Below are 20809 nucleotides of genomic sequence, written 5' to 3'. Positions count from 1 at the left end.
CAGCAGCTGAAGAAATTCCGCTGCGGGATGGCACGAAGGGGTATCAACATGAATATTTAAATCTCCTAAAATAACATTTACATTTGATATACAAAAGGTTGTTAAAAGATTTGACAACTCAGCAGTAAATGATGAGCTAATTTTCGGTGGCCTATAAACAAGAATGAACAACACAGGGAAAGGAATTTTACATTTAAAAGCAAGACATTCAAATGACACTAAATCTGGTACTACCGTATATACTCGAGTATAAGCCGAGATTTTCAGCCTCTTTTTTGAGGCTGAAAGTGCCCCCCTCGGCTTATACTCGAGTCATCGCTGTCTGCCCGCTCGATCAGCGTGTCGAGCAGACAGACAGCGGCCATTCTATAATTTAAAAGCCGCGCCTCCGGCTCCGCCTTCGCCTGTGATAGGCGGAACACTGAATTTCCCAGCAGCCTGTGTTCCGCCTATCACGGGCATCGTCTCATCCTCGTACTACGGACGAGGATGAGACGATGCCCGTGATAGGCGGAACACAGGCTGCTGGGAAATTGAGTGTTCCGCCTATCACGGACATCCGATAGGCGGAACAGCAGTCAGTGGGAAATTGAGTGTTCCGCCTATCACCGACGGAGGCGCGGCTTTTGAATCCTAGAATGGCCGCCGACGAAGAGCTGAAGGACGGAGGCTCGGCTCGGGACGGGACGGGCCGGGCCGGGCCGGGACGCAGGCTGGACGGGACGCAGCTGGACGGGACGCAGCTGGACGGGACGCAGGCTGGACGGACACAGGTAGGCTGCACAGACACACACACACACACGGATGCATGGACACACACACACACACGGATGCATGGACACACACACACACACACACGGATGCATGGACACACACACAGGGATGGATGGACCCACAGGGATGGACGGACACACAGGGATGGACAGGCATGTCTCACCCTCGGCTTATACACGAGTCAATAATTTTTTCCAGTTTTTTGGGGGTAAATTGGGGGCCTCGGCTTATATTCGGGTCGGCCTATACTCGAGTATATACGGTAATTGCAAAGATAGCTCCAAATGGCTGCGGTAGATAACTAGCAGGCCCCCACCTCGCCCTGTGCTACGGGCTATTTCAAGATAACTATACCCTTTAGGACAGCTCTCGTTTAAAGAAGAAAAAATATTTGGCTGATGCCAAGTCTCTGTAACGAACATAAAATCCAAACATTTATCCAGAATATGATTATGAATAAAACACGATTTGTTTGTGATAGATTGTGCATTTAAAAGTTCAATTTTGCTACTTGAAAACGCAACTTATCTTCGCACCGGTCGCAACAGACTAAAATCCACCCCACGTTTCTCCTTCAACTCAGCAAGCGATGTTGCCAAAATAGGAATAAAAGTGACTTTTTTTTTTTTTAAACCAGTGTAAAAATAAAAAAGGTAAAATCAATAATAAAAAAAAAAATATTTTAAAATGTGCCCCGTCCCGCTGAGCTTCCGTGCAGAAGCGAATGCATACGTGAGTAGCACCCGCATATGAAAACAGTGTTCAAACCACACATGTGAGGTATTGCGGCGATCGGTAGAGCGAGAGCAATAATTCTAGCCCTAGATCTCCTCTATCTTAAAAAAATTCTACAGGTTGCATGTTTTAATGTCGCCTATGGAGATTTTTAAGGGTAAAAGTTTGTCGCCACTCCACGAGCAGGCGCAATTTTGAAGTGTGACATGTTAGGTATCAATTTACTCAACGTAACATTATCTTTCACAATATAAAAAAAAATGGGCTAACTTTACTGTTGTCTTATGTTTTAATTTGCAAAAGTGTATTTTTTCCAAAAAAGTGCACTTGTAAGACTGCTGCGCAAATACGGTGTGACAAAGTATTGCAACGACGGCCATTTTATTCTCTAGGGTGTTTAAAAAAAAAAAAAAAAAAAAAAAAAAAAAAGTTATGATGTTTGGGGGTTCCACGTAATTTTCTAGCAAAAATAAATGTTTTTAAACTTGTAAAACACATCTCAAAAAGAGGCTCGGTCCTTAAGTGGTTAAAAAAAAAAAAAATGACTTGCAAAACCCATCTCAAAGCTATATTGCCCAGTGGATAGATGTGATGTACCCCTCTAATGCTTTATAGCTGGAATTACCAGTCTTTGCTATACTGACTGCCAATATATACTGTATGCTTTCTAGAGTCAATTGTTCAAAACCCTCCGACTGTTGTCAGTAACTGTGTGTTTTATTGCAGCTGTACTTTGTTCATTAACCTTTGTCTTGCTCATTTGTCCTGCATGCCAATATTTCACTTACAGGAGTAACGGAGATGAAGCTTTTGTAAAAAATTATATTATATATATATATTTGCAAGGGATAATCCCATGGCAATAGTGACCCAGCCTCTGACATAGTCCCCTACAGACGTATTGCTCTGCAATACGGCACCAGTTCTCATCCAGGATGAATGATGTCCAGCTTTATCCAACCTACTTCTAGTGTGGGTGTGTCATCAAGATGCCCTGTGCACTCAAAAGAGTGCTGCAATAAATAGGGTGGTGGTGGTGGTGGCACATCATTATGTGTAGTGTCATTCTTTGGAGCCTTCAGAACCAGCAGCATCATGTGAAGGGATCAAAGACTGCAGCATGGGAGGTATACATGTTGTGATTTGTGGATAATAATAAAAAAAATTGCATTTTAAGCTAGGCTTTAAAAATTCTCCATCAATTTTCATAATGTACTGAAAACATGTGAAACTAAAATCCTGAATGGTACAGGCAACTTTGGTGTGTTTCATGCTAGGCAAATGACAAAACTGTCCCCAACTTTGTAATTTAGTCTCCAGCTGGATACTCTACCACACCACATCCATCAGTGCAAGTTACATGACAATAATAAATAAATACACTGAGAGCATTGAAAAAATTTAATGCTGCTAGAAAATAAATGTTATACAGTATTATTCTTTTTTTTATTAACAGAGATATAATCTGGTATGTCTTTTTTTTTTAGGAAAGGGATCAAATAAATTAAAGTATGTACAAATTTTACTATTACTAAAATAACATCTCAGAGTTGAATGACGATAGCTTGAAATCAAAACTCTTGCTGAAAAGTCAACTGAAGCCAGGGTATAAAAAAATGTTTGTACAATTCAGTGGGATCGTCAACAGCCCCAAAATTACTATGAAAAAAGGAACTCATTGCAAATAGTAGCACCAAAATGAGTTATATGCTGTTATATATTTTCAAAGAGGAAATAAAACTCAACCAAGTGTCTTAGGCCTTATTTAATAACTCAAGGAACAATATACAGAAAGCAGTTCCCCACAGCAACCAACCAGAAACAAGCTTCCAATGATTTGTATAATTTAGGTTGTCGGAAGATGCATTCTGCATACCACTGATCTTTGTACCCGATTATTAAATAAGCCTATTCGTAATGCAAGCTGGTTTCATAGTTACTGTGTAGCCTAGAACATGGGGTAAAACCATTTCTACTTTATGATGTTGGCAGAGCATTCCAGGAAGCAGAAGCTAGTTCTAAATGGCCACAATCTCCATAGTGCAGACAAATGCATGGTCTCCTCTAGTACACTTCATCCCTTCAAATAGCTCTTTACAGAGTTTAATGGCAATCTGGAAAGTCAGGAGTTACAGTGTGAAAAGGAGTGTTATTTGGCATACACTTTGCATGATTTATCGAAGGTCCACAACAGCGACATCCAGGTCACAGATTGTAGTGTGGCTGGTGGCCTGTAGGGAGAGACAAATATTATAGTTGTGGAAAATGTTAAAGCAAAACTCTAGGCACATATAAAAAGACAAATTATTGCAGCTGTGCAAACATTCATATATCATTACATGTATTTTTCCAATGCCAGCAGTGCCTAAATGTGACCTAGCATCAGCCTCATGCAGTCTCTGCACAGCAGAGCTGGAGTGTGAGGGGAAGAGGCAGAACAAGGAGCCAATTAGTTATGTGCTTACAAATAGGAAGGGAAAGCAGACGGACAGAGTGGTGAGCTCATCACGGCTCAACTTGTCCTTTCACTAACTAGTCACAGACAACAGCAGACCCATTAAGAACTGGGCTCAGAGGAAACATGTTGATTGATGGCAGCAATCAGACAGAGGACATCTACTAAAAAGAAAAAAGTGCTGTGGGGGCAATATCTGTACTGAAAGTAAACTGCACCAAAAGCTGGTTTTATTATATCCTTTGATGGGATATTCATTTTTATCTCGCCATTTTTGGCTGCAGTTCTGACTTAAAAGTTGAAATAAAGATGGTTAGTGAAGGTGAGCTTTGGCCATAATCTGCAAGTATGCATAGCATATCTGCAGATTATAATCACACACTTACCTCAGTAATGTGCTTCAGCGATAAGACCTGTCATAGCTCCATCCCCCGCCACCATCTCTGCTGCCGATTCATCTGGGTTCCATGGGGATCCTCTTCAGTGTGGGAGGTCACTAAATGATGAAACCCCCTAATGTGTACACAGGAGTTATCACCCCAGCCACCTGGCTCATTCTGGGCTAAGAGTGCACCCTGCATGGTGGATGAGCTGCCAAAAATATCTATCTCCTCGCAATTCTTTATTTTTAAAGAGCTTTGTTCTGCTTCAAATGTGTGGCTGACAGCAAATATGAAGAAATACACCAGAAAGTAGGTTATCTGACCCCCACATATGAAATCTCTCTAGTAAAGTGCTGCAGAAGTTGGCATTAGTGCTTTTATGTACAAATAATGATAACAAGAATAACTGCAGCAATAATATAAATGGCATTTGAGATGCTTTCAACCCAATTAAAAAGAGCTACAACTGTGACTCAGCAGGGGGCATATCAAACCTCCACAGAGAGGCCACTGCTTCCACACAGAAAGCAGTGCTGACAGGGGACAGGCTTTTATATTAAGACTGTGGCTGCTTTGCAAAAAATGAACTGTAAGACTTTGCACTCATTTTGTTTTGATTCCTCTGGAAAAGCATTAAGCAAATTTAAAACTACAATTTCAGTTGTGCTGTATTCAAATATGTACTACTAGGTTTTCGTTTTGGCTTGTATCGAGAAATAAAAACAAAGCACAAACTTATCTCAAACTTACCCAAATTGGCTTCCAAAGCATGAATAGACAACTCCCTACCTAGTCTTGGGGCTGAACAACAAAATGGCAGCAATGGCAGCGAAGAATTCCCAGTTATAAATAACTGGGCAAAAGGCTTCTGCAAATGCGACCCACCTAATGGTTTTAGATAAATTGGTCATCAGATAATCTTTGCTACTGTCATGAAAACACCTTTTGGGAGAAAGTAAAAGATAACCAGATGCTTAACTAGAATAGTGTCACCTAGTGGACAGATTGTAGATTTAAATTGTACTCAGATCAAAGACCATAAAATAATTTCAGTCACATGAATTCTATCTGAAAAGACTCAACCAGATCACCAAGTCAAGCTGATAGCAGACTTGAGCAGTGGTCTTTAGGTGCATCTTTTAAACAGGAAACACTTACACAAAATAGGGGAGGATCTCTACAGTGCGGATGGAATCCTTTCTGTCGACATTCACCAACCTCCTTCATGCCATAGTCTGTCAGCCTGAAAATGCCCGTTCTATAAAAAAAAAAAAAACATGAATTAGCATCTGCATATAAACAGTTGTGCAATGGCAGAATGCATGAATCAATGACAGTGTGGAAGTAAAACGCAATAAAAGGGTTGTGTAGCCAAAATATGAACGGTCTCTTAGGAGCCAAGAGGTCTAACATCACATTCATGACTAAGTGAATCACAGTTCTTCCATCCTGTCTCTTGTATGTTCTAATGCTGCTCAGTGATATTCTGGGATTATACATAATATTGACAAACTCAATGACAGGAAACGTGAAGCCTGCATAAAAACACTGTAGTACAAGTCATGCAGGAATAGCAAGCTGCTCTAGAATAAGTTTACATGCTACTTGTTCATTTTGACGTAATCTTCAGTATTCAACCAGATACAGTACATGCTGTTTAGTAAGGACAGCAAACACTACTCTCTTCATTCCCGTTATTTTATTAATAATAATTAACCACTTTAAGACCAGTTCTCTTTCTGATATTTGTTGTTTTACAAGTAAAAATCTGTGTTTTGTTGCTAGAAAATTACTTGGAACTCTCAGATCCTAGAGAATAAATTGGCAGACACAATTTTTTTTTGTATACTGCGAAAGATGATGTTATGTCGAGTAAATACCCAACATGTCATGCTTTAAAATTGCGCACACTCGTGAAATGGTGACAAACTACGGTATTAGGCATTTAAAAATCTCTATATGCGACACATTGAACCTCTCAGCAGGTTACTTGTTTAGAGTTACAGAGGAGGTCTTGCTCTAGAAATGCCTCACGTTTGGTTTGAACACCGGTTACAAATGCAGGTGCGACTTACATATGAGTTTGCTTCTGTGCACAGGGTTATTTTATATTTTACACTGTCCCTTTATTTTTTTTGGACTTTAAGAAAAAAAATCCTGTCAATCTTCCCGAGGACCGGAAGAGATGTTGGAGGTCACTCCGGTCCTCCAAGGGCATAGAGCCAAGTGGGAGCTATCTTGACCTTCGGCCGCAGCAACGGCTCCGGTAAGCTCAGAATTGACCAGGAAGTGGCGGGAAAAAATACAAGGGTTATGGTGGCTAGTGGCTGCCATAACCCTGGTATTTAACAAAGTAATAAAGTATGTTTACAGTTAGGCGGTCGGCAAGCGGTTAAATAAAATTATGAATTTGGCTTTTAAGAATGTATTTTTGTTCAACTCCAGTAAAACCTTTTTTGTTGTAGTTTAGGAATGAGTAGGAATAGATCAGTAATGATGGCGATCAGCGACTTATAGCAGGATTGCAATACTGTGGCAGATACTGACACTTTTTGGATATCAGTGACACTAATAAAGTGATTAGTGTACTAATGACACTGGCTGGAAAATGGTCATCAGGGGCGATCAAAGGGGTTAACTGTGTACCTAGCCAGTGTTTCATCGGGTACCGAGCACCTGCCGATTGGCTTCCACTGTGTGTAATCATAGCGGAAGCAAGCAGCCAGTGCTATAGGGCAGTCCAGAAGAGGTTAAAGGGTCATACTGTTCTTACAAGTCTTGGTTTAGGCACTGGTGTGGGAGCACTGAGTTTTTTTTGTTTTTTACTTGGGAGGCGTTTTTCACAGTGATTTATATGAAGAATACCTCACCTAGTATTCACGGTGGGAGTTCTTTTGTTTTTATGGACATTTTATGATAGACACACACTGGACTGTTATTTGTTTTGATTTCATTTTAAGAGCGCTCCACTTTAATTTGGTTTAACATATTGTAAACCTTCAACAAAGAGCACAAGAGTTAATTGTCACAGCTTTCCTTGTGAATATATTCTTGTCACCTACACTAATTACCAGCCTGCATTATGTGTTATCCCCCTAAGATGCTGCTTTACTGTTTATATCCTACGTTTTCCTTGTAACAGGCTAGTAAAAGAAACTCCTAATTTAAAAGTGGTACGCACTCATTAAATTTTGGGGAGGAGACAATGGCGATGGACTCTGGAAGCATCATCTGATAGGAGCAGTGAGTGTGCAGGTCCACGCTGGAGAGGAAGGCAGTCTGAGTTGGGTGAGTCTGTGGAAGAAAAAAAACTGAATTGTTAAACTGACTATTCAGGCAGATTTAGCAGACAAGTTTCCTAACCACTTCAATAAAGGGTACTTTTGCACCTTCCTGCCCAGGCCAATTTTCAGATTTCAGTGCTGTCACTTTTTAAATGACAAGTATGCGGTCATGCTACACTGTACCCAAAACTAAATTTTTATAATTTTGTTCCCACAAATAGAGCTTTCTTTTGGTGGTATTTGATCACCTCTGCGGTTTTTATTTTTTGTTAAATGAATTTTACAAAAAGACCGGAAATTTTGAAAAATAAAAAATGTTTTTGTTATAAAATTTTGTAAATAAGTTTTCTCCTTCCCTGATAGGCACTGATAAGCTACACTGATAAGGCAGCACCGATGAGGTGGCACCAATGAGATGGCATTGATATGCAGCACTGATAGGCTGCCACTGATAGATGGCACTGCTCCGCACTGATAGATTTTACTGATTGGCTGCCAGTGCCACCAGTGATGCCTTTTTTCATTGCCACCGATTGGCATTTCCCTGGTGGTCTAGGGTGGCATACCTGGTGGTCCAGTATGGTAGCCATCTCTGGGGGTCCTGGCAGCATCCTGGTGGGCATCTGAGAGGGGGCTGCGCTGATAAACAATCAGCACAGACCCACAGACTCTTTACCTAGATCAGAGTTGCGGTGTGTCAGACTGACACGGCGCAACAACGATCACTGCGATGCGCGTCCCCGGGGGCACGCAACGGCTAGATATTCCGATATCCTCATGACGTCCGGTCAGGATATTGCAACCACTTTTGCTATATGGCGGGCGGCAAGTATCATATTACAAAGCTGCTGACTGTACATGCCTAATAACAATGTAATAGGCCATCCTTTCCCAACCATTTTACCCCAGAGGAACCCTTGAATTAATTTTTAGGTCTCGGGGAATCCCTGTAAAAATTAATTTACGAGGGGTCAGTAGAAACAATGCCTCCAACAAAAATGTAATTGTTACAGTGAAGGTCAGAATGCCACAGACAGCTTCAATGGTGTCATACCATTGTTTCTGCCCAGTGACATTGGACCTGAAACCATGGGTACACCATAAGATAGGAGGCCAATCAGCCACAGCTTATCCCTAGCAACCTCTGGAGGAACCAGAGGCTTGAGAGTCACTGTAAAAGACTGGGATGATTTTAATGTAAGGTACTAAGATTACATTGGAGCCATGTTAGTTAGTTGATTACTTTCTGTTGCATTGTGTTAGACATACATTAAAAATAGTAATAGAACTTGCACAATGGCATGCACATATTTTGTATGATAATTTGTTGATGGCTTCCACCGTGAATGCTCTAATGATACTGCTGTGGCATCTGGTACATTAATAAAATTCTCCTTCAGGAGCGGTCTGTCACCAAACTTGTGTACATCGTGTGAAATTATGTGAAATGTTTATCTGTCTTGAAATGTGATCTGCTAAATAGAAATGGGGTAAATGCTGGGTGTAATTATATGTGATTCACTATACAAGAGAGAATTTGATCTGTGGTCACATCTTGTGTGGCAATGGAAAGATTATAACAATTGAAAAACAAGCTTGGGAATAAGAAGGCCAGGTAATGTGACTGATGATTCGATCTGTCAAGTCGAGTGCTCATCCTTTCTTGCAATAACAGAGTTCTCACTGCAGAATTAGGCATAAAGAACCCAGTGGGAAGCTGCAGGGTCCACAGACCCACCTGCAGCATGGAATACGGTTCTTTCCAGTGGAGTGCATAATCAGCTTTCCATTTTAACATGGCCTTGCTGATTATTAAAACATCTATCTTAAAAAAAAAAAAAAAAACCCCACTACAGATTTTAGGAGATTGATTTGTTTCTTAAATACCTAGATTAAAATAATGTTTCTGTAAGTTTTTGTCTTTTACTTATTTTTTCATTATAGGCTGTGGTCAGTGTGTATTGTGTTTTTTTTGTACTTTTTCAATTTACTTCATTGTACTGAACACATGTATGGATTGTTTATAATTAAATAATAAAAAAAAATTTATCAAGCTTGTAATTGGTTATATCTATGCTATGCAGATGTTTAAAAAAGTTGAGAATGTGAGATTAGTAATAGGGACTACAACTGGGTGTTTTCAAGTATAAACAATCACTTTAATACTCGTGTATCACAATTTACAAAGCTAAGACATCAGGATAAGAACTTTCATTTATTTTCCACCATTTCTTAGCCAAGTCCAATGACATTTAAAAAGTTCACGTCAAGTGGCTGAAATAAAGATCCTTATCTTTGCATTAAAGCTTTGTAAATCAAGCCCATGATATTCTAATGTAAAATCGCTCTCTTAAAGATAAAGAAATATAAAGATTATGTGTTTCACCCCCCTTACATTTTTAATTAAAAAAATTCCTCCACTTTGGTGTGCTATGGGCAGGAAACAAGTAGCAAGGCATTCAGTTCATGGCCTGTAGGTCTGTACTATAGATGTCCATCAGATTATGAACTACAAAACAGAGGAGCTTTTGTATGGCGACTTACATGTATCCACCCCAGTGTTATAAGCCCATGCTGGTCCTGAATCAAGAACAGGTCTTCCTCGTTCTCAGTGTTACAATAATCGGGACCACCACACTGCTTAGGCACAATGATGTGAGTGATGGTAAATTCATTCTGCATCTAGAAAGAGATAAGGGGTCAGGTTAAGAAAATTCACGAAAATTATTTATACAAAACATGGGAAGAATTGCATGAAATGAAAATATATATTTACTCGCTTTCGAAACTGTGTGGAAAAGCTACAAGTCGATTGATGCCGTTGGCCATAGCAGCCATCGAGACATAACTTGTTGCAGACACTTTTTATTACCCCCCGTGTTTAAAATGATAACTACACTTTTCTTTAAGGCCTCATGCCCACGGACGTTTTTACAACCACTTTTTTGAGCGTTTTTTGCTGCTTAAAAATGCCTCTCCATATTGGCTTATGGCCTAATGCCCACCACGGCATTTTTATACGCAAGTGGCATAGGCGTTTTTAAGCCAAAAAAAACCCCCCAGGACCAGTGCGTTCCGAGGCTCCAGCGCTAGAGCTGTAAAAAGGCCAGATGCCGGTAAAAGGTGTTAAAATGTGAATCAACAGGGCTTAACACTGTATACACAGCGTTATGCACCGTTCCAAGTTTCTCTGTTCCACATTATCCGAGCACGCAGGTCAGCAGGTCGGGAAGGGAAGGGATGGAAGAGACAAGCGAGTGCCAACCCCCCTCCTGGACCATACCAGGCCACATACCCTCAACATGGCGGGGGGGTGGTTGCTTTGGGGCAGCAGATAGTGGAGAAGGACCGGAGAGGGGAGAAGACCCAGCAAAACAGCAGTAGATAGTGGAGATAGAGGAGAAGAGCTGGAGCTGCCTAATTAAAATCATTTAAAAACCTGTGTAGTGTGTTTATTTTTGACACTTTTTTTTATTTAGGTGACTGGGTAAGGGTACGATGTGCCCCATACTCATTCACCTAGGGTGGAGGGCCGTGATCTGGGGGACCCTTTGTTGGAGGGGGCTTCCAGATCACGATAAGTCCCCACCCAAAGGGCAAGGGTTGTCGGGAAGAGGCCCTTGTCCTCATCAACAAGGGGACAAGGTGCTTCGGGGTGGGGAGTGCAGGGGCCCCCCTCTGCTCCAAAGCACCCACCTCCCCAAGTTGAGGGCATGTGGTATGGTATGGTCTGGGGGGGTGCATCGCTCGTCCTCCCCCTTTCCTGATCTGCATGCTCGGATAAGGGTCTGGTATGGATCTTGGGGGAAACTTCACACAAAATTTTGTCTGGGTTCCCCTTCAAGATTCTCAGCACACAACTTGCACCGCAGGTCGGATCATCTCGATCCGACTTATGGTGAGACTTCTCATCAAATCAATGGGCTCCTATAGGGAACCATTGATTTTGAATAGAGACAGAGAAACGCGACTGAAAGTTAGTGTGGCTAAACGGGTATTGACGTCAATGTAAAACGCCACTTTTTTCCTGGCGTCGGTACTAGCTTTGCCTTGGTATATCCAGAGATATTAAGCAACTTTTTAAATAATCCCCATTGCTTCCATATTTTCTTTCCCTTATTTTCAAACTTAAACTAGTCATATTGCAATAATAATATTGAATTGCATCTTTCACTGGGAGCAAGAACTTATGTGAATGGGTCATTGTTTTCTATAAAATAGGCATTACATAATATTAACATTTTTGGTTAAAGTAGAGGGCCACCCTGAAAAACAAAAATACATTAAAACTTAGCAAAAAAAAATCTGAAAAAATAAATAAAAAATATCGTCCTAATCTGCCTCTTCTTCCTCCGCAGTGATCTTCGGTCTTCTCTCCTCCGTGCAGCGTCTTCTGGGTAATGGGGCACTGTGTGTTCTGGGAACTGTGAGTCCCAGAACACAGCGCGCCCCATTCACAAAGCGCTGCGCGACTCGCGCATGCACAGTAGGAAACGGGCAGTGAAGCCGCAAGGCTCCACTGCCTGTTTCCCTTAGTTAAAATGCCGACCCTGGACAGGCAAGTCTGCTTATTAAAAGTCAGCAGCTACAGTGTTTGGCTCTCCTCTTTAAGTCTTTTCTGGAAGTACACCACAGGACAGAGGACTTTGAGGACCTAGATAATCATGACTACTTGGTGTATGCTGTCACCTTTGAGTAAATGGACTCTGTCCAAAAAAAAAAAAAAATTAGGCAGAACCCCTTCCAGCTCAGTCAACCCTCAGGTGGCAAGCAAAGAGGAATAGACACTGTGGGGGTTTATTTACTAAAGCTGGAGAGTGCAAAATCAGGCTCACTTCTGCATAGAAACCAATCAGCTTCCAAGTTTCCCTGCCAAAGGTGATCCGCCCTGATCACCGTGGTCAAAGTGTGTCCCTTCATCATACACTGTAGTCTCTGCTCTCCTCTCTCCCCACCTCACCCCCCTCCTTCCTGCCTGTCATATTGTGTCTGTGTGTCTCCGTCTCCACATTGGATTATCTCAATACCATTTTATCACTGTCGTCAGGGCGAGCAGGTGACCCTCGGCTGGTTTCCAGGGCTACTGCAGGAGAGGCTGAGCGGCTACGTGATCTCCCCGGCTGACATCAGAGGGAGATGACGGCCCCTCCTGCAGAAACCATCCATCGGATGTATACAGCGGCCGCGAGTCATGTGACCGGCCTGAAGGTCGTTGTAAATTGGAATTTACATTGTTTTTTTTTTTTTTAAATAAAAGACTACTGCAGTGTGCCCTGCCAGGCTCTAATAAAGGGTCTGTCAGTGTTTGTAGTTTATAGGTTAATAAGCACTTTAAAAAGCGATACCAACGTTTTTTTTTTTTTTTTTTTTTAAATAATAATTTTATACTTCCCTGCGCTGTGAATGGTTTTGCATAGAGCAGTCCAGATTCTCCTCAGGTCCCTGCCAGTGCCCCTGGCCCCCAACCTAACGCCACAGCAAACAGCTTGCTATGGGGGCACCCGAGCCACAGCTCCTTGTGTCCATTCAGACACAGAGTCGCAACCCAGCCAATGACGCCACACTGCAGTCACAGCCAATGAGGAGGGGAGTCCCAGGCATCCGAGTCTCTCCTGCAACATCGCTGGATCTAGATGAGACTTGGGCGAGTATTAGGAGGGCTACTGCACACAAGTGGTTTTTTATCTTAATGCATAGATGGTTAGAAGCGGATTGGTTTCTATGCAGAATTGAAAAATAATTTTTGGAACTAAACCAAAAATTTGAAAAAAATTGGAATTTCTTAAACATACATCACAAGACACAGATGACTTAGATATTCATAACAACTAAAACAGCAGGTGTGGGCATAACAGCAACAAGGCCAATATGCCCACACCCCAAAAATGGGACAGAAGGTAACAAAACCACCTGCAAGACCTTTCACCCAAAACTGGCATCCACAGAGGTATGAACATCTATCCGGTAGGGGTTCTTGCAGGAAAGTGCAGCCAACTTGGAGAACTAAGTGAGCCAAGGTATTAGCCACCAAAAAGACCACTTTGTGAGTAAGGAGACCATTGAACTTCTCAGAGAGGTTCAAAAAGAGAAGTCTGCAAAACAGACAATATAAAGGTTCCATGGGGACCAGGGGGGGCTGCACAGGAGAAACAATCCCTGCAAAAAAAATAGAATGGCCAAGGTCAAGATTTGGTTCTCGATAATACTTAAGCTAGTGAGCTAGTGACATCCTCACTCCAGACTAGAGAAAAAGGCCAAAATGCACCACACGTCTAGGATGAAACTTACAAGCTTCAGACCACGTGAAAAAAAGCATTCCACGTATGGAGGTACACCTTCCTGGAAGTCGATTTTCTAGCCTTGAAGTGGGTCAACATCTGTGCCTTCAAAGCAGGATTGAAGAAAAAAAAAAATATATATATAGCCAGCTGAAAAAGTTAGGAGCCAGTTATTTAAATCCTCTGCCCAGTGCCCAGAACTGCATGTCTGGGGCATCGGACAATAAGAATTGCTCATGCCTGATGCCAAGAGAAAAAAGGACAATATTTAAAAAAAATAAAAAATAAAATCTACTTTTGTTTTGTTATAAGATTTAGCAAATACGTTTTTTTTTCTCCTTCACTGATGTGCTCTGATAGGCTGCACTAATGGCCACTGATGGGGCGGCATTGAGGTTGGATCTGATGGGCACTGATGCGCACCAATAGGCAGCACTGAGGTGCCACTAATGGGAACTGGCAGGTGGCACTGATGGGCAGCACTGGCAGGTGGCACTAACTGGCATTGGCAGGCGGTACTGGCAGGTGGCACTGGATGGCACTGGCAGGTAGCACTAACTGGCATTGGCAGGTGGCACTGGATTTGCACTGCTTGGCACTGGCAACTGGCATTGGCAGGTGGCACTGGATGGCATTAGCAGGTGGCACTAACTGGTATTGGCAGGTGGCACTGGATTTCACTGGCAGGTGAGACTGGCAGGTGGCAATGGTTGGCACGTGGCACAGGTTGGCACTGATTGGCAATTGGCACTGGATTGCACTGGCAGGTGGCACTAACTGGCATTGGCAGGTGGCACTGGATTGCACTGGCAGGTGGCACTGGATTGCACTGGCAGGTGGCACTGGATGGTAGCACTGGCAGGTTTCACAGCCGATAGTGTAACTGTGAAACTGAATGCTCCCTGCAGTGATGCACTGTGTGAAACTGTACGGAGAGAGAGAGGAGCTGACAAATTCAGCGGTCAGAGGTGGGCGGGACCCGGCAGCTATCCAGCAAATGATTGGGCTACTTAAGAAAGGAGCGGGGCCACATACACGTATCGGCCCGCCCATCCCATTGGCTGGTGTTGGAAAGCTGGGTCCCACCCACCCCGATTCCTGCCGCCATTCAGCCTCCCCCTTGATGCAAAGGAAGTGGAGGATTGTGCCCCTGAAACAATAGGAGAACCAGATAAGGGCAGGAATTCACAACTAATCTGAAATTGGAAAACCCTTGCAAGGAGAACTTTGTAGGTGGTCCCCCCTATCCAGTAGAGCAATAGAGGGAGCACCCACACACCCCAATCCCCTATCACCCTTTTCCTCAGCTCTCCGACTTCACAAATCAATGACTTGCTGAGGTTTAAACAGGCCCATGAATCCCAGAGGGAAGCAGCCACCCAGTTGAGAGTTGGCCTAAGCCAAAATACATAAGTGGCTATCACCCTCAATAGAAAAGTTCCAATACTTGCTGTGCCTGGATGAAGTGGCATTTCTGCTGTGCAGGGCTGTAGGCAGACAATGTGCGCTGTGGTGCAGCCCAGTATATCCCCACGCTGTGTAGCTCAGGTACTTCAAAAACACATGTACTATGCCTAGAGACTCATAGAAAGTATAGCCTGCACAGATGTCATGCTGGACTGCCCTCTGTTGTACCACCACTGCTCCATGTAGCCCCGGTGTAAACTGACCAGGAAATGATCCGCTACACAGGGAACACTTTAAAAAGGGGGAACCGTCACATAGCTCCACCATAAAACATAGGCACCCACCAGTTCGTAGCTGCAGAGCCAGCAGGTGCAATATTCACCTATCATAATGAGCATGTCCCCCAGGGTCTTCAGGGACTCGACTCCCCTCCAGGGTGATAACTGCCCCGAACTAATAAAGGGACCCTCCCCAGCAACACCCCTGAGTACATTGTACGCTGGAGATGGCTAACCGCAGGGTTCAGCGCTGACCAGACATTACAGGCCGGTCCCGTTCTTGCATGTGGGGTCCGGATACCGTCCTATCTTGGCCTGCCGATTGTAGCAATACACCTAGACAGAGCCCACCTCTGCCCCACCAGGAGTAAAAGGAATGGAGCCCAGTTATAAAGAAGCAAAGTTCATGAAAGATCTTGAGAGACATCTTATTACCCAAAAATAAAACTGAGGCGTTGCCGAGCTAGGAAGGGTTATGCTTGGGTGGGTTATTCCTGTCTTTTTTTTTTTTTTTTGCCAGTATCCAATCATCTGAAGTTGACAGTATAACCCAAGTAGCCATAAATAAATCAAAGTTCTGTGTCCTGTGATGTACAATTAAAAAAAAAAGAGTAACAATTTAATTGACACAAGAAAATGCCATCACATTCTTACCAGCTTCCCACATAGGATGCCACAGGTCTCCACTGCTTTCTGTGTGTTCAGCTCTGCCAGTCTCAGAAACTTCACACATACTTCCCGAGGAATGCTGACATGGCGCAGTCTATCTGGGGCAGCAGCAGCTGCAAAAAAAAAATAAAAAATTTAAGAACCTCAAAATTTATAACACCAAAATACATTTTACGCTCCCACTGTTTTTATTTCTGCCTAAAGTTCAGATTTAAGAAGTTAAAATCAAAAGTAGCTCTGTATTCATTAAAGCATAACTCCAGCCAAAAACAAGATACAAAATAAACAGCCAGTTATAAGGTAACAAAGAAAACTACTGCTGTTGCAATATTCCCTTTCAATCCACCACAGTGGTCCTTTTCCAAAACCAGTCTAACGACCAGCAAAATTCAAACCACTTCCCATGCGCCCAGGTTATCCTGGACCTGCTGCAGCCTGTGAATGGACAGTGACAGCAGAAGTAGTGATGAGCTCATCTATCACTCAGCTTTTCTCCTACTATGCTCTTAGTGAGCACATGAACAGATTGGCCCCTTCCTCCTCTTACACACCCAGTTCTGCTGAACAGAGAGCTGCAAGGAGCCGCTGCCAGGTCAAATTCAGGCACATACCCTGCTGGCATTTAAAAACAACAGATAAAGGACAATCCGCAACTCCAAAAAATGCTCTTTAAAATCAGTCCAAATTTATTATATCTCCATAAAGACAAGTACAGCAGAGGTAGATGCGTTTCAGCCGCAGTGAACAAGGCCGTTGCAGTTGAAACGCGTCTACCTCTGCTGTACTTGTATCTTTATGGAGATATAATAAATTTGGACTTGTACAGCAGAACTCAGAATTAGTGAGTGAGAACCAGCACAATGGGAAAATAAATTGGTGCGTGTGCTGCAGTATAAGAAGAAGGCAACTAAGAGGAGAGAGCATAATGATCCCATACCTGTGCTGCTTCTCCTTTCACTGTCCAGTCACTGGGCTGCCTCAGGCTGTTATCACAATGCTGAGGTGCGTTAATGCATGGTGTATTATGCTGCACCTTCACATGCTTTATGTTAAGGCAGCCTATTCATTTGAATGGGCTGCCCAATGCACAGCATGTTACCATACACAGTGGTATACTGTAAGGAATGTGCATTGGCATGGCACGTTGGCCCCACAGCACACCAAAGCATTCATACACACTGCCACAGCTCAAAAGTATAAAACCCACCATCAAGCAGCTGTACACGGTTTGAAATATAACAGCTTTATAATATTAGGCTGCTTGATTCCTGTAAACCAGCAGTCCTGGGTGCACAGTTGTGTTAAAGGGATTAAAAAAACTATTTGCAAATCTGACCACCATCCTAAAATTAATAATAATCCCCTTACTTTTAGGATTTATGATGGCCACAAGACATGCACGCAAGCTATTCATAAAACATATTTTAAAAGAGCAAAGAAAAAGAAAAAAAAAAAAAAAGTGGAAGTACGTCCAGTAGGGAAAGGTCTATTTTGCATTATCCCAAGACCCATTGGGATTGATTTACTAAAACTGGAAGGTGCAAAATCTGGTGCAGCTGTGCATGGTAGCCAAGCAGCTTACAGTTTTTTTTTTTTTTTTTAATCAAATCTTAACTGAACAAGCTGATGTTAGAAGTCGATTGGCTACCAAGCAGAGCTGCATCAGATTTTGCACTCTAGTTTTAGCAAATCAACCCCATTATGTTACAAAGTAAAGATATAAACTGGACATCCAAAAATGTAAAACACCCGTTAGATCTTTCCTCCAATTTTTATACACGAGTACCACTGTGATATATAAAAGTATTTCTTACTTACAGCCTTCATGAAGACCTGCTGGCTTCAGAGTCCTATCTACAACAGGTGGCCCTGGTAGGACAGTGTCACTTGTGGGGAGCGGTAAAACTGCAGGGGGCTCCTTAACGCCAGGGATGAGGGGTCCTTCAGACACCTTTGGGCCAGAGATGTCCGTTGAGAACTGATGTAGGATGCGTAGCCTCTCATTCTCCAATTCTTTCCTACGTATCATCTCCTCAAAGGCATGGAACTGCTCCTGCTGTTCTTGCTGCTGTTTCATGCGGGCCACCCGCTGCCTCTCAGCTTCCAGCTGCTGCTGCAGAGCTGACTGGCGTGCACACTCCTCTTCCTCACATTTCTAGATGGAGACCACCAAACATCATCAGCAGCCATTCACTTTAATTGTGGGAACCATCCAAGAATATATATTCTGTGACTCACCTTTTTTGCCAAGAACTCTTCATATTCTTTACCGTATCGCTTGTGCAGCTCTTTCTTGAGCTCCTCTGCCTTTGGAAAAGCAACTTCTTTTAGTTTCTACAAGTGAAAAGTTACATTAAGTTTACTCTACCAAATGCAGTGAATGAGCAATGTCTTCAGTCAGAGCTACGCACCTTTAATGTTTCCTTCTTCTCTATAGCATTGACAGTTTTGTAATCTCGATGTTTAGGAAGCTTTTCAATAAACAGCCTATTTAAAAAAAAAAAAAAACAAAAAAAAAAAATTTACTATGCATCCTTCAAACACTAAAAAAAGAAACTTTACTTTTTTATTTCAGATATACTAGAAAAAAAAAGGATAAAATTCTTATGATGTTATTCTTTGCTTTCTGTGTCCTTCTGGGGAGATTCCTCTACACGTCCTGTACTGTAGACAGGACAGTAAAAGGAGACAAATTCCCTCCAACTATCCAAAAGAGGAGTAATAAAACAGAGGTGCCCCATTTACCCTCACTTCCTGCTCTGGTGAGAACTATAACCATTTATATTTCCCCTTATCTTAGTCAATGGTCATCAGAACAAATAAAAAGGGTGAATCTCCACAACAGTGACACAGAAAGCAGAACTTTAACCATTTGACAAAGCTTATAACCCTTCCCAAAAAAAAAAAAAACACATACACACACACACAGTTATGACTTTAAAGCGGAAGTGCAAAAAAAATAAAAAATAAATTATATTAAAAGCCAGCAACTCGAGTCCACCTATGTCGGCAATCGCTGGGCTCTCAGCTGCTACCTCCATTCTCAGTGAGGGAATCAGGAAGTGAAGCGTTATGGCTTCACTTCCGGTTCCCTACTGCACATGCGCGAGTCGCACTGCGCATCATAAATGGTCTCCGGGGACCTATGTATCTGCACCCCCCTCCCCCCTGAAAGGTGTCAGTTGTGGCACCGGAGTGGGGGGGGGGGGGATCAGATGAGCGGAGGTTACAGTAGATTATATGGGATCAAATGGCATAGTTCACACCAGTGCAGTCAGTTACAGTGCAGGAAAAAAATAAAAATAAATTAGAAACCTGCATGTTTTCTGCACAGAACTGTACTAGAACGCGGCAAAAACACATTTAAAAAAAAAATGCACAGGAATGCATTGGAACACATCTAAACTCATTAAAAACGCGTCATATGAAGAACAAAACCCAGAAAATCTTGGGTAAAAAAAAAAACACAAGAGGGGGAAAAATGCACTAGAATGCATTGAAAATGCATCAAAAATGCGCATGCAGAAATGCATCTGGAGTGAGATTTGTAGTGTGAACTGTAAGCAAAAACATATCTGGAATGCATGTTGGTGGCATGAATTTGCCCAACCGCTTCTGCGGTTCTCCCCTCGATCCCCCCTGCTTGTGACAGCAGGCTGAGGATCTTCTCCCTTCACCTGCTGTCGCAATTGGAAAAGAGCACAGCTGTGTGGGGGAGCCACACATCTGCGTAATTCAGTTCTGCAAATGAATAGACTACAAGTATCGACAGCCTTTATGGCTGACAGCTTGTAGCTCTCAATTGACTGCAAGGGCACTGATGACCATCCTTGTAGTTCATTAAATGTTCCTGGATGGAACTAACTGCCTGCCTGTATTAGCCCTTGTACATACGGTCGGAGATTCTGATGGAATGTTTCCTATCGGACCATTTTGTCTGATATTCCAACTGTGTGTGGACTGCATCGGACTATTTCCGTCGGAATATCCGACGGACCAAGTTTTCCAACTTGCCGGTAAAATTTTCCGACAAAATGCTCCTATCGGACATACTCCGATCACGTGTAGCCTACTCCGACGGACAAAGTGCCACGCATGCTCAGATCAAATTCCTAGACCAAAGCTATTGGCTACTAGCCTGAACGTAATCCCGTCGTAACGAAATAACGTCATCACGTTATGTACAATCGGATTTTCCGACAACTTAGTCCGACCGTGTGTATGCAACATCACTTCCGGACCTCTTCCGGAATTAATCCATCGGAATTACTCCGACGGATTTGGTTGTCGGAATCTCCGACTGTGTGTACAAGGGCTAAGAGGCAGGGGCAAACGGCAACAACTGACAGTCTGTAGGAGCCTGACATTGCACCTAAGATCTACTGATCGCTAGTGCAATGCTTTACAGGCTCCCAAGAAAAATAAAAAATAAAAAGTGCATTTGCTTATTTTATTTAAAAGGTGAACCTAACCTTTAAGTTTTGTAAACCGGACACCAATCGTTTGATTTTTCACAAGAGTGCATAATCGTCATATCATGACGTAA

General features: G+C 42.6%; 1 protein-coding gene across 3 annotated transcripts in view; it reads right to left on the bottom strand.

The window, feature by feature from the left end:
• Window positions 1-2895: 2895 nt before the first annotated feature.
• The window catches only part of STAMBP (STAM binding protein), a 34053-nt gene continuing 16139 nt past the window's right edge, over window positions 2896-20809 (bottom strand). For all 3 annotated transcript variants that reach the window (XM_077469702.1, XM_077469705.1, XM_077469703.1), the window contains exons 3-10: window positions 18675-18750; window positions 18502-18597; window positions 18082-18418; window positions 16249-16376; window positions 10176-10313; window positions 7529-7641; window positions 5506-5605; window positions 2896-3740 (exon numbers count right to left, since the gene is read on the bottom strand). In XM_077469702.1, the coding sequence (XP_077325828.1) occupies window positions 3684-3740; window positions 5506-5605; window positions 7529-7641; window positions 10176-10313; window positions 16249-16376; window positions 18082-18418; window positions 18502-18597; window positions 18675-18750 (1045 nt within the window). In that variant the 3' untranslated portion in view covers window positions 2896-3683. The remainder of the gene's footprint in view (window positions 3741-5505; window positions 5606-7528; window positions 7642-10175; window positions 10314-16248; window positions 16377-18081; window positions 18419-18501; window positions 18598-18674; window positions 18751-20809) is intronic.

Source organism: Lithobates pipiens, unplaced genomic scaffold, assembly GCF_037356315.1.
Source record: "Lithobates pipiens isolate NorthernLeopardFrog02 unplaced genomic scaffold, aLitPip1_a1.2 Scaffold_8, whole genome shotgun sequence".
In the NCBI taxonomy this organism is placed as follows: Eukaryota; Metazoa; Chordata; class Amphibia; order Anura; family Ranidae; genus Lithobates; species Lithobates pipiens.
Note: the sequence above shows the minus strand (reverse complement) of the source record. Positions and strands in the feature narration are given on the sequence as shown.